The sequence below is a fragment of the Molothrus aeneus genome, chromosome 3 (genome assembly GCF_037042795.1).
Source record: "Molothrus aeneus isolate 106 chromosome 3, BPBGC_Maene_1.0, whole genome shotgun sequence".
NCBI lineage: Eukaryota > Metazoa > Chordata > Aves > Passeriformes > Icteridae > Molothrus > Molothrus aeneus.
This window is the reverse complement of record NC_089648.1, coordinates 99,601,060-99,627,790: the sequence shown is the minus strand read 5'-3', so window position 1 is coordinate 99,627,790 and position 26,731 is coordinate 99,601,060. Positions and strand designations below refer to the sequence as shown.

Below are 26,731 nucleotides of genomic sequence, written 5' to 3'. Positions count from 1 at the left end.
GTATTCAGTGATGTGCTTGTGGTTTATTTCACCTTCTGGTTGAAAAATGTTTTTGGGATTAATTTCCAGGCTTGAACTGTACTGTGGTTTGGGTGAAAAATCCCAAATTATATAACTGAACAATAACATAGTTACTTGTAAAAAGCTGGAATATTTTTTGTTTAGCAAGTAAGGTCATCTGAGGTTCTACTATAGGTGGAGAAAGCTGATCTCCTTGATTAAATAAAGCAGCTGGGACAGAATGGTTCGGGTCCTCAAGCAACCACGCAGTGTTGAGGTGGTTTATCAGCAGACACAGCTGCTGCTTCTTTTTCTGCAAAGGGGTTTAGTTGGCAGCAGCCCAGGGTTCACTGTACTGCACTCCTGCCTGCTGTAGTTACACCCTGAAATGTTCTGTACACCTGTGTTCAGTTTCAGACTGGCAGTCTGTCTATATGGTACCAGCTGCAAATCATTAGCATGTCGTTGCAATGCCAAAAAAAGCAAAAGAGGAGGTAGAGAGAGGAGACAATAAAATTTACTTTTGATTATCATGTTATTTGCAGGACTTTGAAGATATCACAGCTCAGCCAAGCTTAGAAGAAAAAATGGAAACTGAAGATCCAGTGGAAGACCAGCTGGAAGTTGACAGAGCCCTTTTGTCCAAGAGCTCCATGCAAACAGTAATGAAGGTTCATCAGCAGTTGTGCTTAAACTTTGCTCGATCCCTGTGGTATCAACAGAGTCTGCCTTCTCATCAAGCCAAGCATTATTTCAGTGCATTTATTTCCTGCTATCAGACTGGTGCATGCCTGGTGTCACAATTCTATCCTTTAATTGGTAAGACTGCTAGCAGTATTTCAGATATGCCAGTTTAGATTTGTAAAGATTTGTTTCAAAATAATCACAATACAGGTCATGAAACACACCTGTTATGGGGGAAATGCACAAAACAGAAAATCCTTTTCGCAGAGAATTTGTCCCATGTTCAGAATTGTCTTGTGGAATGCTTTGATTTTTTATTCTTCTATGCATTTTTTAATTCCATCTGGTAATACAGAAGACCAACACAGTTTAAAAATGTATTGACTGCTGAGTGAAATTTTGATCATAGGATCTGCATAGTCCTGTGGAAGATAAAGCACTTGAAGAAATTTCTCAGAAGTAAATTTTGCAATGAAGTTCATTAAAGAATTGTTTTAAATTTAGCTTATGTATATAAAGTAAAAAGAAAAAAGGTATCATGGGGTTTTTATTCCACCCTGAATTGTCAAAAACTTGATGTGTAAATTTTTTTAACAATGTATGAGATCTCAGAATCATCACTTGTTAAAGCACAGCTATGTATTTCAGTTCTGATCTAGGCGTGTGCGCAATTAAGATGAAGTGAATAAGGGCTGTTGTTTCTACCATGACTTATTTTTGTGTTTGCACCTGAGCCATAATGTATGTGGGATTACTTTTGTGTGTTGGATTACTTTTCCACTGAGCCTTACTTTACAGTAGTATCTCCTTGATGTAAATTTATATACAGACAATCTGTTCTTCTGACAGGATTACAGCCTGTCTTTATAACACTTCTTGTACTTTCATAGAAAAATCTGATAAAATAGAGAATATAAACTCCAAATATGTCTTGTGTTCCATACTCCATCTCATTGTTCCAGTGGTATAGTCTTCTACCCTTGTAAAAGATAACATGCTAAGGCTTCGGATACAGGGGGGAAAAAAACCCCTAACTTTATCTATTCAACTGAGAAAAGAACTAATAGCATGTGTGATGTCTTCCTTACTTGCTTCCTAGGTGCTGAAATGAATGACAGTCTTTTGGGAAGCCAGCTTCTGCTGAGCACTCTTCTTCACAATACCTTTTTTGAGGAAGTAACTTCAGATCTTGTGCTGCAGCAAGATGGCCCTTATGACTTCTATCAGCATCCCAATATTCAGCAAGTCCGACAGTGCCAACCTGTGCTTGACAATTTTGCTAAAGAAATAAATGGGCTACTGCAGGAATGGCCAGAGCATCCTGTACTTGCGCAGGTAAAAACAAATATTTGAAACATTTTAGGATTACATTTATGTGTATGTGTATAGATATGCATAGACATGTGCATACACACTGATATGCTTGCACAGATGTTGTATTACTCATGCAGATGTTTTGAAGTCATACCTGTTTATTCATAAGAGGTATAGGTATTGCTGTATGTATTATAGCTGTTCTGTTTTAATCATGAAATGTTAAGTGGAATTCTGCCAAGTCTGAACTTAGAGTTTTAAGCAGTCTTCAGTCTGCCATAGCTCAAAGATCCCCGAGGTCTTGCTGCTTCTACTCAGTTTTCTTCTGAAGTTCTTTCTTTCATAATGCTTTAGAATAGTTATTTTTAGTCCCTCTTACAGCATCTATGTTGTTTTAAGGTTACATTTCGTGGGGTAATGTAGAAACTCAGATTCCTAAGATGAGCTCTTAGCCTTAGGTAATTTGTGCTGCCTTCCCCAAGTGCATTGGCCTTACTGAATTCCTAGTGATCTTATACTAAATTGAGAAAACAGTTTAAAAATGTGTAAAAAAGAAAAAAATTCTTATCTCTTGTGAGGGTCAGTTATGCTCATAGAAATTAACTGAATTTCATGGCTTCTTCTGTTGAAGTGCAGCTCCTGAATGTTTTTGGTTTTGTTCTGCAGCTGTTAGTTGTGATGGACAGAATCCGGAGTTTTCCACTTTCTAGTCCTCTCTCAAAGTTTCTGAATGGCTTGGAAATTCTTCTTGCAAAGGCACAGGTAAGAAGAAGTCTATGGTAAAGTTCATTTTTCTCTTTATGGTACCATGTGACAAACACAGTACATGGAAGCTGCTTGTCAGGATTTGGGGGAATGAACTTGCTCCATGCTGACAGTTTAAAGAGCAAGAACCCAGTAATCCAGAATGATGCAATGAGTTTTGCCAGGCAGTGACTCATTTCTGGCTGTGTGAAGGGGAATTTTGCTTTTCTAGGACTGGGAGGAGAACGCCAGTCGGGCCTTGTCCCTGCGGAAGCACCTGGATCTGGTCACACAGCTGATCATTCAGTGGCGCAGATTGGAGTTGAAGTAAGAATTATCCTTCCATGCTGCTTTTCCTTAGATACTGTAAGCTTTCATCTCCACATGGAGGCACATTCCAATACAGAATTGCCTTAATTTTGGAACATGCTTCTGTCTATCTGTCGTGGTGAAAATATGTGAGGGAAGGAGACCACCAGTGAGGAGCTGTAGTGGATCAGAATGAGCATGTCCAGGCTGTGGTGACTCTATTTGCCTCAGGAGAAGTAGAAACAATATTTTACCAATGCTCTCCTGTTTTCATCCAAGTTTTTCCTGAGCCTGTAGGGTTTTGTCTGTTTAATAACTATCATTAAATTGTCCTTAAAAATTAGTTTCCAGTCTCCCGTTTAAGACCACATGAAATTTTTATAGCCACAGTGTGTCACAATCAGGAATTCCACAAGTCTACCTCAATTTCTGAGAAAATAAACCTTTAAACCTTTCTCTGATGGATTTTGCTTTACCCTCTCTTTTTTTTCTTCTCTCATATATAATAATGGTAGCAAAACAATGATCCTCAGAAATTGTATATATTAAGCTAATGTGCAGATTCTTTCATCCTGCTACATTTTCCATTAGTTTAATAGAAACAGAAAACAAACTTTGGTTGTTTTGAACCCAAAGTTCAAAGTACCCATGATATTTTTGATTTCTCTCTCCCTTTTCTTATTGTTTCTAGTTGCTGGTCAGTAAGTTTGGACAATGTTATGAAGCAGCATGTGGAGAAATCCACAAAGCACTGGTTCTCAATCTATCAGATGATTGAGAAGTATGTTCAAGAACAGACAGAGGCAAACACAGAAGGTAAGTGCTGGCCTTAAAATAAATGTGATGCAGTTTCTAGTATGATTACGGTCCTAAATGCCAGACTTTGACAGTGCACTTTCAGATATAGTTCTTTGCCCACAGTGAATTCCATGACTGTGTAGGGTTTTCCATATGGAATGAACTTTGTATATATTTGTGAAACCACTTGTGGCTCACAGAGCCTGTGTTGTGATGTAAAGAAAAGATGTTTTTAAAAAGCACCTAAAAGAAAGTAGAATTGTGATAGCTGTACATCATGCATATACAAACATTTCAAACAGATTTGGAGGGTAGGAGGCCTCCATCTGCAACTGGAAAAGGCTCCTTGTTTTTTTAATTGCAGAAAGCATAATTCATATCCCAGCTGAACTGCTTTTAACATTCTGTATAAAGCCTAAAAAATTCTTAGAGTAAGTAGGTTTTGGTACATACTGTTCTTAGCAAATCTGTCTGCATGTGTTCATGTTACATAAAATAGGGGAATGAGGGGCAACACCTTGCCTCCCCCAAATTTAATGGAATTGTAAAGATGAAAGCAGTATCCTCTGACTTGAGGCCAAATTTCCAATCTCGTGACTACTTAATGCACTTGATGAGCCTCAGATCCTTCAGTTAGTACATCTCAAAGAGGACAACATGTCTTCTTCCACAGATAATACCCTAAAGACACTGTATTCTCTACCAGATTCTTCTGCTCTATTTCTGTCCTCATGACTTTGAGGAGTTAAGGAACTGGCAGTGACTTATTTGTGCTGTTGCTTATCATGACTGAAAAAGCCATTCATTCTTAAAGAATAGCAAGTATTCTGTAAATACTCAATGGATTCTGAAATTCAACATATAAGTGACCTTCTCAGTCACTATTTTAACGCTGCTTCTTGTTCCCTTTCCTTTCTTCCAGCGTGGAGTCTGTTAATTTTACTTCTTATTAAATCAGAATTCTTCCCCTCTCTGCCCCTTTCCTATTTTGTTTTGAACTTTTCCTAATTGACACTCAATATTTAATTGAAAGTTATGAAGACCAGACAACAATTTTCAAGTAAATGTTTTAGGTTTTTTTGTTTGTTTGTTTTCTCTCACTTTCTTTCTGAATTTCTGGTGCAATGTTCAGGAACTGAGCAAATGGATCTGAAAACACTGGTCAGCACATTGCAGGCTTTCATTGAAGGCTCTACTCTGGGAGAGTTTCAGGCACGGCTCCAGGTACTGCTGGTTTTCCACTGCCATGTCTTGCTGATGCCTCAAGTAGCAGAAAAGGGTAAGTTGTTAGCATTATCTCTGGTGAGTTACCTATACAGCATCCCCATATTCAGCCATCAGGTGTTCCAGACTTTCCAGACAGGTCACTGAGCTCATAAATAGAACACAAGCCAATAGGGATGTTTTACTGTTGTCCTGTTGGTCAATTTATCCCATCTTTTGGTGTTGCTAAGGTTCCAAAAAAATTGGTGTATATTTATTGTAATGATACTGAAAAATGCCCTCTTGTAAAAAAAGAATGATGATGATGATGATGATGATGATTATTATCTGTCCCTTCTCCCTTCTAGATGTTCTGTGCAGCATCCTGTGGAATCTATACAATTACTATAAGCAGTTTTCAGAGTGTGTTGAGGCCAAAATCACTGAACTTCGTCAGCCCATAGAAAAAGAACTTAAGGTAAAAGGAGACTTGGCTCAGACAACATATTGGTCTAATCAAAGGAACAGTGGAGCAGAAGCTATTTGAATTTGTCTATAATAGTTCTGTTGGCCACTGAAATCCCTACTAAACTCAACATTTTCTTTGACAAGAATTAATTCTTGAGGTGGGGGACGGGTTGATTGAAAGCTTTAATGTTTGATCAGCCCATTTATCCATGAAGGTTTCTACCCAGGGCTGTTCATTTCACAACATCTGGCTATGCAGCAGTTTTTATGCAGTGCAAATATTATGTTAATAAGATGCCTGTGCAATAATTTGCTCACTTACTAAAATGTTTGGCATTTTAGGGCTACCAGATCATTGTAGCTGATAAGGTTTAAAGATCATCTTTGATGTGGAAATAGTTAATTTCATTTACATAAGTAATCCCATTGATTATTTTTTTTCCTAATAGGAATTTGTGAAGATTTCCAGGTGGAATGATGTCAGCTTCTGGGCTATAAAGCAATCAGTTGAAAAAATACGCAGGTAAGTCAGAACTTAAAATAAAGCTCCCCTTTTTGAAACCTTCTGTCTAGATGATTTCTCTATGATGTTAAATTTGAATGCAGAAATGTTTCTTCTGCTCATAACACAGTGAAAACATTTCTTTCCAGCAGTTGAGAGATTTCCAGGATTACAAAACCCAGTAATTTTTTGTTTTCATTTGGTAATTAGAACTCTCTTTAAATTCATGAAGAAGTTTGAAGTTGTTCTGGATGAGCCGTGTCAGCCTGCCTTGGTGGAGATTGGTAAGGAAGAGCAGCTGGACTGCATGCAAAAGCAAGAGGAGTCTGACGACAAAGAAACCAAAATTCAGAGGCTAAACAACACATTGAGAAAGGTTCTGTCTGCTAGAACAGATGTTACCAAGGTGACTGAATTAGTTATTCTAAGTGTGGGAAGAACAGTTTCCCTATTCTCATCTATACATTGCTTTTCACTGATTAATGCAGGAAAATCTTATGTAAGTGTCAGATCTGTTGAATATATCATAAACTTTTTTGGTCTTACTTGTGTTCAGTGTTATGCAACACTGCAGATGGGTGGGAATGCAGCATGGGATGACAAGCATGGTCTGTACTGATCTGGCACTATATCTGTGCTCTGATAACAGAGTTGAGGCTGTTACACATCTCATCTCCCATTTGCTTGCATAGTGCCTGCAGCAATTTGTTACTTCTCTACTAGTGAAGTAAAACTGGGAGCCTGGGAGTTGAAATTATTATTACTCATTTTTTCCTAAACAAGGACCCAAACAAATAATGATGTAGCTGTAGGATTTGTGCATATGAGGTCTGATTAAATGTTAAATCACTTTTGGCTTGGATACTCATAAGGGAATGCACTATATTGTCACATGTTTGCTGTTGACTGAGTTTGTGGACTGTGAACATTTGCCTTGGACAAGCTGATGCATGGTAAATCCTGTTCTAGAGAGTCTCAGTTTACTCTGTCTCTAAATAATTTGCCCAGCTCAGAGAGGAAGTCAGCTAATTTTCTTCCTGAAAGAGATTCCTATTCATATCATTAGTTTTTATTAACAAGATGCAAGGAGACAATCATAACTCATCAGAATTTGGTGGTAAGTGGGAAATGCTGAGTTACCCTCAGCTTTGTTCTGTTTCTTCAGACCAGGAGCAGGCTGATCTTGCTCATGTCCTGTACAGGAGGGTAGAGCAAGGAGGCAGAAATTTAATGCAAATCTAATGTATTTGATTGATTGAGGGTTTTGTTTGTTAGTGGGTGATTTGTAAGCCTGTTACTGATAGTTAACAGGGTTATTGGTTTCACTGCTTGCAGCTCCATGTTGTCTTCATTCCTTAAAGAAGACGCATGCAAACAATTGAAATTGAACAAAAAAAAACTGAACCAAAAAAAAAATTGAAAAGCTTTGGATATGCTGAGGAATTAATTCTGTTATTTAATAATTTCTACCTGCACACTGTTTCTGTTGTCTAGTGGAAAGTGAGTGAGGATGTTCTTACCTGACACCCTGAGGCCATTAGTGATTTAGGTTAATGCCTTTAGACTTGGAAGGCACAGGAAGCTGACCTGACATAGTGATTACTTTTGTTATGGAGGTAATGACAAACACCTAAGACAGTAAGATCATAGCATCATTCACTTGACTGTTCAAAAATAATGCCTGCCTGACATACATGTGTTATGATTTTTCTCAAGCGTTGGTGCTGAACTGATGAAAGAATCATATGAGCATGTTTTGGGGTTTCAAATAAATGCAGAATTGAGCCCTTTTTTAAAGCAATTTACTCCTAGGAGTCAAATGAGAGCTTTGAGTATTTGTGTATAATTTTCTTCCATTTTTTTTTTTTCAGAGGGCACTCCCAGAATGTCAGGGCATCATCACATTTCATACAGATTCTCTTCAGTATCGTCTGTCTAAGCTGACGAAGAAGATGAAGAAAATGTGTACAGCAGTTACAGAAAATAATTCATTCTTAAACCTGGTGGAAAATCTCGACCAGTTCACAGGTTAGGTTTTCTTGTGATGTCCATACCACAGTTGGCCTCTCTAACATAAATGGAGCAAGCCAGGAAAAAGTGCAGATATATAGTTGTCTTCCCAAAGAATGCTTTGCATACATGAAAATTTCAATCTCATACCTTTGTCTGCTGTCTTCTATACAGGTGGTGTTATTGTTTCTGTAGCTGAACTGCAAAATTTAACATTTGATCAGACAGCAACTAAGGAGAAGCAGAAATCAGAGGCAAAGCATATTCAGATGCAAAAGCAACGGGCTTTGTCAGATCTCTTTAAAAGCCTTGCTAAAACAGGTGAGCTTCCACTAAAAATGGGCTTGGTTTAACAGTACAGAGCTCTTGAGCATTTTACTATCTTTGCCAATATATTTAAACCCACCACAATATGATGTAAGGTAACACCTTTACCTTCCTCATTCACCAGCCTTTTCATGTCTTAAAAATGATCCCTAACACAGCTTTCTTAAAGGACATGGGGCAGTGAAAAGTCTGTAATGTACACAGGTCTGTGTTAGTCTTATTTCAGCTGTGTTGTTCAGCTATGTTCAGCTCAAGATAGCTCAGCTACAACGTGTTCTTACATTACAAAACTTGCAGCATGTTCAAAGACTTGTCAAAATAAGAACATTTTAATGTCTTCCTACCAACTGTGTGAGTGACATTTTTCATACAAAAAAGGAGGGCATCAAAGGATGTGTGATGAAATACCGTTCCAGGTTTGTCATACCGGAAAGGTCTGTCCTGGTGCCGCTCAGAGGACTGCCAGGAAGTTCTGTACCTCCGTCCGCTGGACTTGCGCAGTGCCCTGGCTGCAGTGGATTGCACACATGAGCTGGACAGCACGTATGTACCCAGGACTTCTCCCCCTCACTTTGTGGGAATGCAGCTGTAATTTATAGAATTCATGGCGTGTTGATTTAGACTGGGGTTTCTCAACAGTAATTCATTTAGGATTTTGCATATTCCCTTCCTCCCATTACATCTCAGTTTGGTATGTACAACTGAGCAAGGATTTGGGGTTTTTTTAATTTCTTTTGGTTTTTTTCTATATTTGCACTTTAATAATGATACCATCAGTTTCATTCTTTCCATGAATTAGATTTCAGTTAGCCCTCCACTGTCCAGCCTTGCCTGGGATGCTTTGCTAGCAGTATATTAGAGTGTAAACTGCTAATGATTTTATTGAAGGTGAACTGTGATTTTCAGGGATTTCTTCATTGTTTTGTCTTCGTTGAATAATGGGATATTTCAGGAGAAAATACTTCAAAGTGGGCATTACTGGAAAAGCTTTCTTAGGGGAAAGATGTTTTTTCAGATTTTTTTTAAACTGTTTTTCTGTCAACAAGGGCTTTTTTTGTCATTGAGACTTGCTGGTTATTGTCCTGGGATGTAATCATTTAGTTTATGTATCAGAAGAAAGGCTTCTGTATGAAGCTAGATTTAGCTGCATGGGGGGAAGAAAAACAATATCACTATGAAAGTATTAAATGGTATTCAAAGATAGAGATCTTTCTGCAATTACTTAGGGTTTTCCTAGAATTTATTTTAAAAATCAAATCTTTTCTTAAGACTAGAATATTTTTAGATAAAATGAAGAATAGGAACTTCGATGCATTTTCTAAACAACAAATTTCAGGCAAAACTGTTAGGTTGGAGAGCTGATGTGGTGGCTCCAGCATGCTGAGGTACTTTTTAATACCAGACTTCTTTGTGCTCTGCCAGGTTGCTGACAGAGATTTCTTCTGCCTGGGATGGGTGCCAGAAGTACTTCTATCGGTCACTTGCGCGTCACTCTCGGCTCCAGACAGCCTTGTTAGCACCTGCCAAGGTAAAACCAGCAAAGTAAAACCAGAATCTTAGTTCTGTAAACTTCATTTTACCAGCTTGGACTGAAATTTCCTTGTGAAAAAGTGATGGGAGATAACGCTGTTGTGTAATATGATACTAAATATGACACTTTGGTAGCTCTCATTAAATGCAGCATGTTGAAACCTGCTGTTTTATGTAGGGACACAATTGGTTCAGGGAAAGAAGTTAATGATCTGTTCAGTGTACATTATCTTTCATCCCAGCAGATCCCTAATTGCCTCATTTTTGTGCATGAAGAAACTCATGAAATGCTGAATCCAAACTTGTAAGGAAAATAATCCCAATGTGATCCAGTGTTCTTGAAGAAATCAGTTGATACTTATAATTGGGCATAACAGGAGTCTGTGTCCAACACAAAAAGTGCTAATACATTTCTTCATTTAAAGTGCTAATACATTTCTTCATTTACTGGTCTGAAACCAGTAGAACAGACAAATGAACTCTGCAATACCAGAACAACTTTTCCAAAATTTCAGAAAAAAAGCACCTCTTCCAGATGTTCTTCCTTCACTATGCTTTAGCTCTTGTTTTACAACATGATCTTATCAAAGTCTCACCTGATACTGGATACAAATAGTGGAACTTGACTGTGCAGTTATGCTCTGTGTTGTCACCATTTATTCTGATCTTTAAGATGTGACCTCCTTTCACTTCTAATGCAAGGAGTGAAAGTAATTGTCAGTATATCTGGTAAAATGAATGGTTGTAGCATTGGTCATGAATGTAAAGCATTTAGGCTGGTACCTCTTCAGATTTTAATCATTATTTGTATAAGGTAGATTTAATACTGGAACCAACTTCCTGATAAGAATTGCTTCAGTGGAGCGAAATCTAATGTGAGTGACTGTTGCAGAAGTTACTCGAAGGGCAAATTTTGTACGACTTGTTCAATTAAACCATAATCTTTCAGACTGCTCAGTGAAATGGAGGCACACAGACTGCCATTGTCTCGTTGTTCATCTGACTGTTCCCTCCCACTTCTTCTGTCTCTGTTTTGTTTAGGATATTGGACTGGGCAGCATTGAGCGCTGCAAAGGGTTCACTGCACACCTCATGCAGACGCTTGTGAGACAGAGGCGATCTCTTACTGTACTGACAGAACAGTGGATCTTACTCAGGTATTTTCCATCTTCCAATGTTTAATTGTTGGCAAGAAGTTTTGACAGTAAGCAAATCAGTTCAAGAAAGATGGAAAATAAGGCAGAAGACAAAAACAACTTTTTCCTCTTCTTCCTGATATTTCTTCTCCCTTCAATTAAGCCTAGATAGAGAAGATCTAAGTTTATCCTATCACTGCAGCCAGTATTTTGGAATCAAAATAATTTTGTAGAACAAGTAAGGCATATATGTGAACTAATTCCTGTAGTTAATTACACAGTTAAACCATTAAACTTACAGATTGTTATATCTCTCTCATTTGGTATTGGCCTAAGTTAATTTTGTTTACATTCAAGTTGTTGGCTCGACCTGGGGCAAATAAATGATCTGGGTGGTATTTTGAGCCAAAATAAGTGAAGCATCAACAGCTTACAAAGGAAAATTCTGGAAAGGTGGGACATACTGGATGTTGTGTCAAAACTGTAAAAGGAAAAGTGTGTAAGAATCTTTCTTACTCTATGTGGTCTTTCATTTCATTGCTTGAGTCATCAGAGTCATTGCAAATGCCACCTTTGTTGAGCATATTTGTGTTTAGCACTCTGTAGTCCATGAAATTTCTAGAAGTCAGGTTAGGAGCTAGCACCTTTGTACAGAGAAGCAATTCTGGACTGGAGATTACCGCTGCAAAATTTATTCTAAGGCCAGGAAACTTAAAAAAAAATGAATAAACAGAAAACCCCAACTAAACAAACTCCTCAGCTTTAGAGTCACAGAAATAGTAAAATTTTGTGGACATATATCTACATTACCATGACTTTCATAACAAATCAGATTTCCAGGGCTTTGTAGTATTTCATAATTCAGGGAGGGAAAAAAATCACTAATGAACCCACCTTTTTTTAAAAAAAAACAACTATTGTTTTAGTTTTTCCAGGAGAAGTTATCTAGATTTAAAAAAATAATAATTTAGTTAAAGGTAGATCTTTTAAAAATGAAGTACAACATAAAACTCAGTGATCTTAACTTCTCTTTTTTTCTTCTTAACTAGAAACCTCCTGAGTTGTATACAAGAGATAGATTCTAGGCTGACTGCTGACAGAGAGTACAATGCAGCATTTCCTCCTCAAGGCAGTATTCAACACTGGACAGACAGACTGCAGCAGCTCTGCATGCAGTGTGTGATGGTTCTTGAGGAGCTGTCTTGGTTTATCCAGTGCTGCCCAAAAGAAGAGACAGCCAGATGCAGTGACAGTGAAAGGACTGATGTCAAACCCAACATTCCTCTGAGTTCAGTCCCTGAAATGGGAGATGTTCTTGCGGGAATACCTGACCTGATTCCCTCAGATCTAAAGCACTTGTCTCCAGTATCAGCTGAGCAGTTGCCTCCTGGCTGCAGGATGAGAAATAAGGATCAGGTGTGGCTGCAGGTAGCTACACAATTGACTGCAGTGATGGCAAATGTGAAGGCCATGAAAGCAGAGGTGGACAGAGTAAGACAACAGTCACGTGAGACCTCCTTTTATTCCTGGTGAGTCCTACACATGAACATCCCTTCTTTATGTTCACATAGTATGTGTGAAGTAATTTTGAAAATTTTTGCCTATGCATATATTGAAAAGTGGGTTCAGATGCTCTTCAAACATTTTTCTGTTCATTTTTTTGCAAAATGCAGTGCTTGACTCTTTAAAGAAATGTATGTCTTCTCCCGTTCCCTTGTCAAGTGAAAAAAATTTCTGTCTCAGCTTCCCACTTTGTCTTTGATCTCTCAGGATTTTATCCCCATAGCTCCTTAGCTAATGAGGTGAATTTCAAATATAAAGTTAATGAAGAGATTTTCATTTTAAAATACGGTTGTAGCCTATTTAATAACAATCTTCTGATTTTCTCTCTGCTTGAAACAGTGTAACTATAAGCTTTTTGTCAAATCTTTTCTTTAATAAATTCAGGCTGGATGTATGCTGCCTCTCCCTTATCCATGACCAAGAAAAGGTTTAATCTTAAGTTGGACTGTTTGTTCTTCTTTCAGTATTACGGTATTTCTGTTGCAGGAGAGACTTTGAAGTTTGCACATCAGCTGTGAGTTGTTTGCTGGAAGTCTCAGCCCAGTTACAAAGCATAGAGTCCCTGTTTCTTCCAAAAGGACAAGGCATGGAAGCTGCAAATCAGATAGCCCTAATCAAGAGCCTGAAGTATATACAAGAAGAAGTTAATAACACATCTTCACACTTCACAGCCTGGAGAACACAGCTTCTTGCTCCTGTGTCAAATTGCACTGGTGAGGATAATTTTTCTCCCCCTGATTTGTTATGTTGGTAAAGACACAAGAATTTATTAGTTTGGTTATTGCTGAAAGTGGCCCTGTGTTCCTTCTGATATCCAAAAACTTCATGAAATTAAAACTTGCAAAATTAAGTCCAGACATTATTTGTGCAGTATAATTTTTTTACCATCTCTATTAGTGATGGATCCTGCACTGTAATTGTAGGTCAGGATTAGCAAGGAGATTTTGGTAGAACTGTGTAGTAAAAGTTGCATAGTGCTGTCATTGTCCTTGCATAAAGGAAACATAGGAACCTGCAATCTGATGTTTACAAGCATGTAAAACTGCCTGTGTTATGGTTCAAAAGGAAATCAACGGTCGGATGAAGAGTTTGTGGAGCAGTTCTCAACGAAAGTGGAAACTGTTATCCATGCTGTTCTGTATGCTGTTCAGTGTTTGGTAGAGAGAAAACAGGAAGGTGGAAAAGAGGAAGAAAAATCTTCAGAGGAAAATGGTAAGTTTGTCAATAAACTTGAGTGGGGAGCAGAAGAGTTTAAACCATGCAAACCTTAATTTTTTAAACAGTGTGTGTCAGAGGTACCAATACACAAGGAAATTACTATTTTAATAGAAATTGTGTATTTATTGTGTATTGTGTATTTAGCCACAGATAGGGTGGCTATTTCTAGGTTGCTTGCTATAACATTTTTAGAATATCTGACTTGATCTCCATTTTTTTTAATGTGTTTCAAACAAAGAGGATGCAGCCTTACTTGATGTGATTAAAGCTGGACATATAACTAAAGTTCTGGATCAAAATCTGTCTGCTGATTTGGAGGCTTTACATGTGCAGAAGGCAATTTTAGGTGTTTCAGAACTCCTGGAGATCCTGAAATCTTACAGGGAAGACTGCACTTCATATAAACATAAGGTAAATTTTTTCTTTTCATGAGTTTTTTAGCTTAGGAGTCTTGAGACATTTGGAATTGTAACTACTTTGGTGGTTAAATGTGCATTGCTTCTTCTTGCCCAGTGCCTTAGAACTAGAAGCATGTGAGAAACTGGGGACAAATAAAAGTAGTCTTCTGTAGTGTCTGGCAAAAGCTAAGCATTTCTGTAGTAAGAAGACAAAGTTTTTGTGAAAAATCTAGAAAAAGCTCCAGAAACATTAGAAATAGTACTTAAACTCACCTACTGATATTTCTGCTTTGAGCATGTTTTTAGTCACTGTCTTGAGCCTCTCTGAGGTGCATGTCAGTAAGTACAAGTAATGACTCACAGCTGATTTTTTGTTTCAACTGTAGTTCTTCAACCAGTCCTGCTATTTGTTGGTGCGTCTAAAGCCCATGCTCTGCAGATATTCAGACCTCATCCTGTTCTACCTCACCATTTCACTGGCATCTCACAGGAGTACTGGAAAACTGCTTTCTGTTCTAACCAGCATTTTTACAGAGCTTGCTCTGAAGGTAAGTTAGTAGAGGTAACAGTGGCTTTATGGCAAGCATATAGTTAATGTATAAAAGTCTTGAGTAGAAAGTAAGCTGAAAAGTGTACTTACTACTGAGGAAGATTTTGAGTTTCTCTTCACCTTTGCAGGGATTTTGTCTGCCAAAAGAGTTACTTGAAGATGAAGCAGGAGAGGGAGCAACAGAGTTCCATGACTATGAGGATGGTGGTATTGGAGAAGGGGAAGGCAAGAAGGATGTGAGCGACAAAATAGAAAGTGAAGATCAGGCAAGTATTTGGGGTTGATCTTGTTTAATTGAAGTGAAACTGAAAAAGCTCTTGAAATCCATTATGTGGATATCTTAGGTAAAAAGAAACACAAAGTTATCTTCAGTCTCCTATTTATGTTGGCTTTTACCTTTGCCTATCACCTTACAAATCTTGTTGTGATACTTTTAATATCACAATATGTTTTTGTGTGTTTTAATATGCTTGGGAAGCTTTTAATATATAGGCAAGATTCATTGTAATTTTTTGCTTTACCAATGATTTAGATAGAAGACAGTTTTCAAAAAGGGAAAGAGAAGGAGAAAGAGGATCAAGATTCTAAACCAGACATTGAAGGAGAAGACAATGCAATTGAAATGTCTGAAGACTTTGAAGGAAAGATGCATGATGGAGAATTGGAGAAAAAAGGTTTGTTCTTCCACTATGGCAAACTTATAAGAAAAGTTATAGAACAGTTCAGTAATGGCTGATGCTTTCCTATAACATGTGCATATATCAATTACACTGAATGGGGTGATAAAATTAAGGATTGCTTATTTGCTTCTAAAGTTAACAAAAACATTATCTTTGTCTTCTGTACTGAAACACATTCTGAACTGTACACAGAAGATGAGGAAAATTCAGATGAAGAGGAAGAACTAGATAAGCAGATGGGCAATCTTGATAATGCTGAAGCTGATGATAAACTAGACGAAAGGCTCTGGGGGGATGATGAAGATGATGACGATGATGAAGATGCTAGTAGTAAAACAGAAGAAACTGGACCAGGAATGGATGAGGTAATAAGGAACAAGATGGGGGGAAAAAGTATCAAAGGAATTGAACTCTGCTAACTTAATGTGACCTAGAATGGGAATTGCCTCTCGTAGCTTTTTGCCTTAGAAGGGGATAATTTCAGGGAATAACTTCTGTTGGGTGTTGTCTTTTTTTTAGTAGGAGATGATGCCACTGAGACTTTGAAAAGTGGATAAAGTAACTGAGTTTCTTTTGGATTTATCAATAGGAGGATTCAGAGCTCGTTGCAAAAGATGACAATTTGGGGACAGGAAACAAGGATAATAAAAAAAAGCCTCCCAAGAAAGAGGAAAAAGAGCAACAGGAAGAAGACATTGGAAATCAAGAGAAAATCCATGAACAAATTGATGAGGTAAAAATTATTTGGACTACATGGAGTATTTTGCTGTTAAACCACACTCTGTTGCTCATACCATGTGTTTCTGAGAATTTCAAATGCTTTTTTTTTTATAGTGAAGCACTCTAAAGTTCATTTTAGAGCTAAAAGTAAACCATACTGTATCCATTATAATACTCATTCATTTTCTGATAAATATTCAAGAAAGGATTTCTTTATAGTACCCTGAACTTGCAATAGCTGCCAAAACAGGCTTTACATTGAATTGATGTTTTGATGGACAAAGCTCCAAAACTAATTCTGTTGTATAGCAACAGAAACACCTTAGTATGCAAGAGTACATTTAGCATCTCCAAGAGTGCATATTCTGTTTAGAATGTTTCAGCTAGGAAAATAGGCTTTTGAACAGAAAACATGCTGGTTGTAAGTACCACCAATTTATGTAAATGCATTTGCTGAAATTAATCTTTCTGCTCCTTATGCATGATTATGTGTACCACTGGAAATCCACATTTAACTGATCAAAATGTAATATTGTATCCAGTATTTCTTTGTCCTAGAGAATACAGTAGGATCTTGTTTCTTATCTTTGCCAATCCTCCTGCTTAGTCCATGCCTGTTATTTTTTCCCCATTCTTTGCTGACAGCGTGAGTATGACGACAATGAAGTAGATCCTTATCATGGCCAGCAAGGAGAGGAGCCTGAAATTGAACCTTTGGACCTTCCTGATAATTTGAATCTGGAGAGTAATGAGAAGAGTGATGATGAGGAGGAGGATGAAGGTACAGCTGAAAATCTATATAGATTCCTAGATGAAAGCCACATGGAAGAAGGGGGGACAATCAGATCATGAACCCTTTTTGTCTACAGAAAGGAGAGAGATGGTGGTAGGATTCAGTGTAACCAGCAAGAAGCTGCAAATTCATTTGTGCATCCAAATACCAACATACCAAATGGAGGCCAGACAAGAAGTCAGCATGACAATATTTTCCTTTACCCCCTTTCATGCACACTGTGGAGCATGCTTTTCATGCTACCCAAGTGATACAGCCTATCTCAGGCTGGAATCTCCTTATTTAATTGTCTAGTTGCTTTTGTGGTTTCATTTTTGTTCTCTTATACTTCTGAGTATTTGTACTCTCAAAAGTCAATTGGCCCTCAGGTTAAAGGAAGTTACTAGGAATTCATCCTAGTTATACTGCTAGCTAGAAATCAATTTTTGTGATACTGCTAGCTAGAAATCAACTGTGACTTAAAAGAATTATAATAGAATTCTAATCTAATAGAAAACAGATTTTGTGCATAGAACTGAGTATTTTATGGGTTTTTGACAGGCTGGGCAGTTTTATTCCAAATTCCTGTAATGTTCACTGTCTCTATACTTCACTGAAAGTTTTATATACCTTTCTGATTTTTTTTTTAATCCAGAAGAAGAGAATGATTTTGAAATAGATGAGAAACCTATGGATTTAAATGAGGCTGAGAAGACAGAAGAACAGAATGCAGAGGATACTGGTGAGACAGAAGGAGATGATCAAGATGCAAAAGCAGCTGAAGAGGGCATTTCTGAAGATAAAGAGGAGAAGGAAGATGAAGGAGATAAAGAAGCTCAAGATCATGATCAAGAAGAAAAGGCAGGGAATACTGAGGATGCACAAGAAGAAGAGGAAGAGTCACAACCACCTGATGAGAAAAAAAATGAATCTGCTCAAAAAAATGAAGATAAGGGAATCCCTAATGAAGACCAAGGCCTTCAACCTCAGGTACAGTATGATAAATAAAAATGTGATTTTTTTTTTTTTTTCCCTTATACAAGATTTAAGAAATGGCTGTGCTGTGTGATACTCTGAAAAAATTGACATTGAATAGACACAATGTTAGAGTCTTCATCAAGATAATAAGAACTATGCTTATTAAGCATGTGTTTCTGCTGTCTGTGTTCCTGCTGCCTCCTTGGCCTTGTGTTAGAGTGGAACAGACTCTTTCAGTGGTGAGGGACCTACAGTGATCATCTAGTCCAGCTGCCTGACCACTTCAGGGCTGACCAGAAGTTTAAGCATATTTATTAAGCTTATTGTCCAAATACCTCTTAAACACTGACAGCTCTGGGGCATTGGCCACCTCTCTAGGAAGCCTTTCCCAGTGTTTGACCACCCTGTCAGTAAAGAAGTGATACTAAAGTCCTAATGGCCATTCCCATGCATCCTATCACTGGGTACCAGGGTGAAGGGATCAGCACCTCTCTCTCTATGTCCCTTCCTCAGGAAGTTGTAGAGAGCAATGGGGCCACCCTTCAGCCTCCTTCTCTCCAAACTAGGCAAGCCCAAAGTCCTTAGCAGCTCTTTATAGGACATTGCTTCCAGCCCTTGCACCACCTTTGTTACTCCCCTCTGGCCACATTAAAGGACCTTCACATCCTTCTTAACTTATGGGGCCCAGAACTGCACACAGCACTCAGGTGAGGCTGCACCAGTGCTGAATACAGTGGATTCAGCACATCTTTTGACCAGCTGGTGCTGCTGTGTTTGATGCACCCCAGGATGGGGATTGCCCTCTGGGCTGCCAGGGCTCAGTGCTCACTCACTCTGAGCCTGCTGTGGGCCAGCATCCCCAGATCCCTTTGCAGGGCTGCTCTCCAACCACTCCTCTTCCCAGTCTATGCTTGAGCCCAGTGTTATTCTATCCTAGGTGCAGAATCCAGCATTTGGACCTGTTAAATTTCATCCCCTTAATCATGGTCCAGTGCCCCATTCAATCTAAACCCCTTTGCAAGGAGCCTTTTGTCCTTCAAGAGAGCCCACAGCACTTCCCAGTTTGTATCAGCAAACTTGCTAATGGAGCATTCAACTCCTGTATCCAGATCATTGATAAATGCATTAAACAGGACTAATCCTGGAGCTTAAACCCAAGGAACAGCACTGGTGACTGTCACCAGCTGAAACCCCATTCAGTACAATTATTTTAGCCCTAGAATCCACCCAGCACACTGTGAATCCACTCATTCCACAGCTGGACAACTTGTCCAAAAGGATGCTGTGAGGGACATTATCAAAACCCTTACTAAAAATCCAGAAAATTGCATCCACTGCCTTCTCTTCATGTGCTAGGCTGGTGACCTCATCACAGAGGGGCTATCCAGTTAAACAGGCCTTTCCCTTTGTTAGGCCACTCTGACTGTGTCTTATAACTGTATTTTTCTTGAAGTGCCTTTCAGTAACACAGAGTTCTCAATGTTTTTTAGAATGTTAAAATAATCTGATGCTATTTCAGGAGGAGGAGGATAAAGATAATTCAGAGATGGATGAAGAGATCCCTGAGGCTGAGGAAAGAATGGAGCATGAAACACAAGGGCAGACTGGGCAAGAAAATCTGCAGAGTGACAGTGCTGTTGAGCTGGCTGGAGAGGCTTCAGAAAGAGACCAGTCTAAAGAGGTAAATTATGTGGAAGTGTCTGAGTTAAAAATGCTGAATCTGTGAATATGTTTTCAAGTTGAAATCAGGCAACTGCTGCCATAGTTTTTAAGAACTGTGCCTAAGACCTTAGTTTATACCAGTTGTAAATTCACTGAAAAAAAACCTTAAAGACTATGTAGATATCCTGCATTTTCACTCCTATAAAGGTAAGTTTAGGATAATTGTTGAACTGTAGAAGTGGCTTGTCTGCTGTCCATAAGAATTATACTTGCAGTTATGAGGCATTGGTCGTTCAGAACAGAATGTAGCAAAGCACTGCAGTTTAACATCTGGAGTTTGTTTACAGTAGTTTCTATTTTTGGTAATGTTTGAAATTTATTATTTTTCTTTCAGGAAAGTGGAACTGGAGCTTCAAGTGCCAATCAGTCAGAAGGCCATGAATCCACACGTATGGCCCGGGTGGCTTCTCAGAAGCAAAGCATAAAAAACACACAGGTTTGTCTCTTTAAATTTTTGTTTAAATGTCTTAATATTGACCAGCAAATAGTCAGGACTCAGTTTCTCCTTGTCAGAGCACTGTTCTCATTAGTGGTAGGCTACACCTCTCTTGAAGTTGATGGTGTTAATTTGTTCCTTTTCAGAGTTTCAAGAGGAAACCTGGCCAGGCAGACAACGAGCGCTCGATGGGAGATCACAATGAACGCATCCACAAGCGACTGAGAACCATGGAATCCAGCAGTGAAGCAAAGCAGGATGCAGCTCAGCCTAAACAAAACGTGGAGGAGGCTGATGCATTTGAACATATTAAACAAAGCTCTGAACACTATGATGCACAGACATATGGTACAGTGGGATTTCTGGGGGTAAAGAGTTGTCATTGCAGAATCAAATCCTGAAACACTCGTATTTGTTGTAGTTTTCCCTGTTTGCTTTTTAAAGTTATGTTTAACAATCCTTGCTTTGGTTAAAGGTGCCACACCATTTCACTACAATAAATGCTACTCTGCAGTCAGACTCCAACCAACAATAACACTTATGAAAATACTGATTTTGACTTTAAAAATAGATTTTATCTTACTATCTTTACAATCTATTCTCTTCAAATCTTACTTCAGCTAATCAAGGCAATTGCTTACTGACATGACACAGCACAGCAGAATGAAAGATAAAACAGGAGTTTGAGCTTCAGATCTCTTCTAAGTTCACTGAAATTGATACACAGTGGCCTCAGAATGCAACATTTTTTTTTTAACTTGACTACTTCTCCTTCCACTTTCCTCTTCACAAGTATTGTTGTCTTTGTGCAGATGTAGCTAGCAAGGAGCAAGAGAAACCTGTTATGCCTCCTGAAGAAAAGGAAGAAGGAGACTTTGAAGATGCAGCAATGGAAACAGAAATGGAGGATGAGGATCTCAGAGCAGTAGACACTGAAGAGCTGAAGCCAGAAAAAAAGAAGTCTAATGCCACTAAACCTTCTGGTACATTAACTTGTAAAGCATTCTAAATGCATGCTGATATGGATCTTTAGATGTATATATAGGTATTCAGATTTGCATGTAGTAGATATGTTTCATAAGGCTGAATGCCTGCTCTAAATTGACTCCTCTGCAGCAGTATTCTTACTTCTGCCCAGTAACCAGCATTAGCCTTTGCTAAACTGATTGACAGAGAGGTTTACTGCTTTCTTTCAAGTTAATGGTCTCTAATCTTTATCCACCACTTTGAAGAAATAAAAAGCAAACACTTCCCTGCTGTTCAACACAGTGCCAATTCACTTAATTAATTGGCATTTAACAATGCATTCCAGTGTCACCACCATCAGCACCACATAACTCAACTGTTTTATGTATAACTTCTGGCAAAAAAAAAACAAAAAAACAAACCAGCAAGAAGTAGAGGAGCTGGTCTGAACAACATCTGGTGAGGTAGCACCAAACTCTCACTGCCTTCTTTCTTAAGAGGGAACAAAACTGAGCAGCTGACAGAAGTAGTTGTTAGACAAGATAGGTCTGACTTGTCAGCCACACAACCCCCCCCTTTCAAAAAAAAAGCTAGGTAGAAATATCTCTTGCCAATTGCAACAGAAATTGTAATTTTGATGCATCTAAGTATATGACATCATAGATTGGAATTTTGAACAGTTTTCTTCTTGAACAACACAAAGCATGGCTGGAGAGGGGAGACGAGTTTTACAAGCTTACATTCTTGCCTCCCACTCCCTTGAGCTTTAATCACTTAGATCTCTTGCTAGGCTCTATTTATGGTACAGGTGTGCATGTCATCAGTCTGCTTGTTTTTCCACATGATTCTCTAACTATGTTCTGAAAAACTAGTCTTTGAAACATGTCCTACAATGTCATTCTTTTTCTCCTTTAGAATAATTCTTAAGAAATTAGTTGTTAAATAGTGTAGTACAGTAGAAACAGTAATAAAACAAATTCTCTAGTCCATTCTTTTATTTGTAAATTGAATTTTGATTTATAGAAAACTGTTCTGTTAAAAATCAGAGTAAAAATAAGTAAAGATTGCCATTTTTTAATGATGATTTTTTGACTTCTCATATGACTTTATACCTCCTATCATTCTGTCATAGAGGCTATGAGAGTCAATAAATGTACTTCACCAGTGGAACTGTCAGGTGTTAAATATCTGTTAACTATTACTTTGTTTAGCAAGAAGTTTGCAAGACAGAAAAACAATTTGCATTAGGAAATGCATGGTTTTCTGTTCCAGTGAGTTGCAAGATGTATTCATCCCATTCCTAGAATTAAATGTCTTAAAATTTGGCACTTCTTTTAAAAGGAAATGTCAGCTGCAGTACAAAGCATATGAGATGCTCTGTGAAAGAGTCAGATACAATATTGTTTCTTGTATTATGTTGACCCATGAAGTCAGTAATTAGTTTTGTGGTTGTAGGACCAGGTGACGTGGAGCCAGAGCTCCAGACTTTTGACTCAGAGGATGTCAATGACTCTGCACCAGAAAAACTACTAAAGGTGGCTGAAGAGAAGCCAGAGAGAAGCGAGGACTCGACCATACACACAGCCCACCAGTTTCTGATGGACATTCCCCAGGTAGGATACCCAGTCTGTCTTCTTTCAGCTACAGCAGGAGGAAGAGATGGTTTTACTTGATCTGTGTTAATGTAACTCTGTGAATGCAAAAGACTAGAATTACTTTTTTTTTCAGCCAATTCAGTCATTATACATGAATATAGTACTGTTTTATAACAGCTGATTGTAGGTACTGTAGAACCTTTTTGAGCTTTTTATTAGTGTCTCAATTCAAAAAAGATCATGGCCTAGAAGATCCTAGAGCTTCCTGTTAACATGGTTTTCCAGTGCAAACTTCTGTGAAAAAGCACATTTTATCATAAAGACCTATAGCATATAAGCAGTTGGTGGTGGATAAGCAGTTGATGAAATGAAAATATTTTCAGTGTGTGTTTTTTTTTAGAAGGATTCACCTTTCATTCTTACAGTATGGTGTCCTAAGTACATGCTTAGAGGGTGCTATTTTACTGTTTCTATGCATAACAAAGAAAGGATTGTGTGCCAGCTGCACTTGGTATTTCTACCTTAATGCCAAATATTGCAGCTTTTTGGAAAAAAGCTGCTGAGTGCAAATGTTCTCATGTTATCAGAATAATTGTGCCTTTGAGCTTTGTAGGTTTCTTCCAACTGGCATGCAAAATGTGGAACAGAAGAGGGAGCTCTTGCAGCACTGTTTAAAGGGGAAGGGAAAGAGGCAGCTGGGGGAAAAGTGCAGCTTCTCACCTTTCAGCAGAAGGAAGAAGAGAGAAATCTGCTCCGTTTCTGTTCTTTCTCCCTTCCATTAATATGCAGCAGGTGACCAGTGGGACAGCTGCTGCTTCTTGAGGAATGAGAAGTTACTGGGACTTTTGAGCTTGGAGTCATGGGCTTATTTTCCTTAGTCTGTGTGCCTGCAGGTTATACAGACCATGTAGTGCTGTTTGGCCAAACTGGGGGTTTGTAAGTCAGGGACAGAGGCTATTACTGAAAACACAGTGAGAGTAAAAAAAGTATCATAAAGCTTGGGTGTCCTTTAACAGAATGGCTTATCAAATAATATTTGGTGCCAGGTAATGAGGATGATGTCATTCAATCTTCAAGTGGTTTGAATGAAGCTTGTATAAAAATATAACTAAGTGAAGTGTACTCTGTTTCCAAAGATACTAGTTAGGTGTATTGTTCGATAGTTTGGTCTCCATTATACTGTTGATAAATCTGGTGTTTGTCAAGATCATTTCATTGATTTATCTTGAAATTCTATATATTATTGTATTCAGTGTCATTATCATAGATGTTCCTAGCTTTGTTTCTATATTGATTAAATCGCATATGGAGATATTTGTGGGGAGGTGTTTATCCTTCATGTACATAGAAGCCCTTAAAAAAACATGGAGATTTAGAATCTTCATTGAGGTATTCGGGGTTTTTTTGTTTGTAAGAATGAGAACAATGCATTTTACTTTCTTTATAGTTTGCTATACTTTGGGAATCACCAGATGTGTAAACTTAATTTTCTGTCTCATAAAACTCGTAACTCCACTTCTAGCACATCATTAGAGATCCTGAAGAGCTAAGAAAGGAACTTGAAAGGCAACTGGAAGCTTGGCAGACACAACAGCCTGGAACTCCAGAGGAGGTTCGTGACCTCATTTGAATATAAAACTGTCATAAGAATCCTTCATTGCATTATTTCATCTTCTTTTACTGCTAAAACATTGAGGAATGCAAGCAGGCTGGAATTTAAATACTCAAAAACATATTATATAGATACTATTTTGTTGTTACATTTACCTTACTTTAAAAAACATACTACATTATTCTTGAAGCAGGATGCTGTTTCAGATCTTGTTTTGAATGTGAATGCAGATTGTCATGTGAGGCACCCTCAGTTTTAGCTCATTACAGCCTTCCCTGTGGTGCACTGTGGTTTGGTTTCTTTCTTCAGACAGTGCTCCCCCTCTTGTTTTGTTCTTTCATAATTGACTTTAATTTCTTTGTGTGATGTTGTAGGAGAAGGAAGCAGCACATCTGTGGCAGAAGTATTTAGTACTGACAGCTCCTCTATCACAGCAGCTTTGTGAACAGCTGCGACTCATCCTGGAACCCACTCAGGCTGCCAAGTTGAAGTAAGTTGGGTCTTTCTGAGGCTTCTGATTTCTTTAAACTCATGGGTTTGGGGTGCTTTAACCTCTAAAACTGCAGCATTATGTCATTCTTGCATTACAGTAATTATTCCTGTTTGCAAATGCCTTCAATTTCCTTGTACAGAAACATTAGGTTATTTTATGAAATGCAAATATGATATAGTAGTTGGCACCCATCCTGAGGATATTGCCTTCTACTTTTTTTTTTTTCTCCTGTGCAACAGGTGATTAATGAACTTCACCATTTGAAGTTAAGTCAAAGATTATGTAAAATGTCAAAATGTTTTACGTTGTTTATAACATTAAATGATTATTTTTTAAAGACATATAAATTTGTTTCAAACTGGTGGAATGTAAATTCAAGGTCTGCCTTCCATTTTAGGTACCTAGAAATAAACTTCTTTTAAAACACTGAATATCCATCTTACATTAAAAATGTGGGGGATATTTTTATCTATAATGAAATATCAGTATTAAAACTGCTCATATATTGGATTTGTTGTATTTTTAAAAAAATCATTTGGTGTATATGCTGCATAGGCCATGGATTTCCAGAATGAGATATCTGCTGATAACCCCTGTCACTGTCTTTTTCTCAACTTTCAGAGGAGACTACAGAACTGGGAAGAGGCTGAACATGCGCAAAGTGATCCCGTACATTGCCAGTCAGTTCCGAAAGGACAAGATCTGGCTGCGAAGGACCAAGCCCAGCAAACGGCAGTACCAGATCTGCCTGGCTATTGATGATTCCTCTAGTATGATTGACAATCACTCTAAACAGGTAAAATAAACCTTGGGAGGGGTATGGAGAAACCACCTGTCATTGATGTGTAGTTGCTGATTTGTTTCATCCAGGGCTGGTAGCTGCTGGAAAGTCTGATAATTCCAAAGCACCTGTTTTTCCAGTCCATGTGCTTTAACTCTTGTCAATTCATGCCTGAGAGAATTATTAACAAAAGATCAATGAAAACTAGCTGAAAGGACGAGCTGTTAATTTTGTTAGAGGTGTACATATCCACTGTAAAACTACTTTTTGTGGCGTACAAAAGGCTGAAAGTTCCTTATCTGGCAGTTCATTGGAGTGCTAAATATCCATTCATCATAGACCACTTGTAGGGTTTTTATTAATTAAAATGGTGTTTCCTTCTGAACAGTTACTTATTTATTTCATTAGCCTACCTAAAGTGGTGTCTCTAAATCAATCAGCTAAAGCCCTCAAGCAGAACTATTGTATCTTTATTGCACTGACTGTCTTACACATGATAGGCAATCTTTTCAATTATCTTCCTAGATAATGAAAAATAATGTCAGTAACACTCTTCATATTTAATACTGGGCATTGAGTAAAACATTGACTATACTAATTTTTGATGCAACTTTTGTCTTTAATAGCTTGCATATGAATCCCTGGCAGTTATTGGAAATGCTCTGACTCTTCTAGAAGTGGGACAAATTGCTGTGTGTAGGTGAGTTTATTTGAAATCATGACTTTTCTTCAGTACTTCAGAGCAGAATGTAAATACCAGTTCCATGCTCTAATTTTCTTCTCTTTTCTGAAGCTTTGGAGAGACTGTTCAGCTGCTGCACCCGTTCCACGAGCAGTTCAGTGACCAGTCAGGGACACGGATATTGCGTCTTTGCAAGTTTCAGCAGAAGAAAACAAAAATAGCCCAGGTACACAAAAATGCCTCTAGGGCAACAGGTTTACCAGTCTTTTCCAGACAAGATATCAGCAGCTTCATGATCACTTTGTAACACTTATTAGTTGTTTTTGTATTTGAGAGTCTGATAGCTGGTTAGATAACAAAGAAATAAAATGGTCGTAATTTTGTAACAGGAAGAGTGTTTTCTCACTTTTAGTTCTGATATATACCACTTTTAAGTATTCACCTTACTCTTTATTGAGTCTTAAAAAGTATTTTGGGTACTGTTGATGTTCTTAATCTTAAACTAGATTAATACTAGAGTATTAAACTAGATACACCTGT

General features: G+C 38.0%; 1 protein-coding gene across 1 annotated transcript in view; it reads left to right on the top strand.

The window, feature by feature from the left end:
- Positions 1–26,731, top strand: part of MDN1 (midasin AAA ATPase 1) — a 93,687-nt gene that overhangs the window by 62,890 nt on the left and 4,066 nt on the right. Inside the window, exons 65-99 of the mRNA XM_066547482.1 lie at positions 546–819; positions 1,784–2,019; positions 2,665–2,760; positions 2,975–3,069; positions 3,743–3,867; positions 4,982–5,128; positions 5,421–5,530; positions 5,970–6,043; positions 6,233–6,428; positions 7,894–8,050; positions 8,207–8,353; positions 8,776–8,902; positions 9,782–9,887; positions 10,931–11,046; positions 12,075–12,554; positions 13,075–13,301; positions 13,654–13,800; positions 14,045–14,217; positions 14,591–14,752; positions 14,883–15,020; positions 15,287–15,428; positions 15,627–15,799; positions 16,024–16,167; positions 16,800–16,935; positions 17,585–17,916; positions 19,424–19,585; positions 19,961–20,062; positions 20,209–20,410; positions 20,875–21,045; positions 22,484–22,641; positions 24,146–24,235; positions 24,610–24,725; positions 25,350–25,524; positions 26,136–26,209; positions 26,303–26,417. Coding sequence (XP_066403579.1) covers positions 546–819; positions 1,784–2,019; positions 2,665–2,760; positions 2,975–3,069; positions 3,743–3,867; positions 4,982–5,128; positions 5,421–5,530; positions 5,970–6,043; positions 6,233–6,428; positions 7,894–8,050; positions 8,207–8,353; positions 8,776–8,902; positions 9,782–9,887; positions 10,931–11,046; positions 12,075–12,554; positions 13,075–13,301; positions 13,654–13,800; positions 14,045–14,217; positions 14,591–14,752; positions 14,883–15,020; positions 15,287–15,428; positions 15,627–15,799; positions 16,024–16,167; positions 16,800–16,935; positions 17,585–17,916; positions 19,424–19,585; positions 19,961–20,062; positions 20,209–20,410; positions 20,875–21,045; positions 22,484–22,641; positions 24,146–24,235; positions 24,610–24,725; positions 25,350–25,524; positions 26,136–26,209; positions 26,303–26,417 — 5,625 coding nt within the window. The remainder of the gene's footprint in view (positions 1–545; positions 820–1,783; positions 2,020–2,664; positions 2,761–2,974; positions 3,070–3,742; positions 3,868–4,981; positions 5,129–5,420; positions 5,531–5,969; positions 6,044–6,232; positions 6,429–7,893; positions 8,051–8,206; positions 8,354–8,775; positions 8,903–9,781; positions 9,888–10,930; positions 11,047–12,074; positions 12,555–13,074; positions 13,302–13,653; positions 13,801–14,044; positions 14,218–14,590; positions 14,753–14,882; positions 15,021–15,286; positions 15,429–15,626; positions 15,800–16,023; positions 16,168–16,799; positions 16,936–17,584; positions 17,917–19,423; positions 19,586–19,960; positions 20,063–20,208; positions 20,411–20,874; positions 21,046–22,483; positions 22,642–24,145; positions 24,236–24,609; positions 24,726–25,349; positions 25,525–26,135; positions 26,210–26,302; positions 26,418–26,731) is intronic.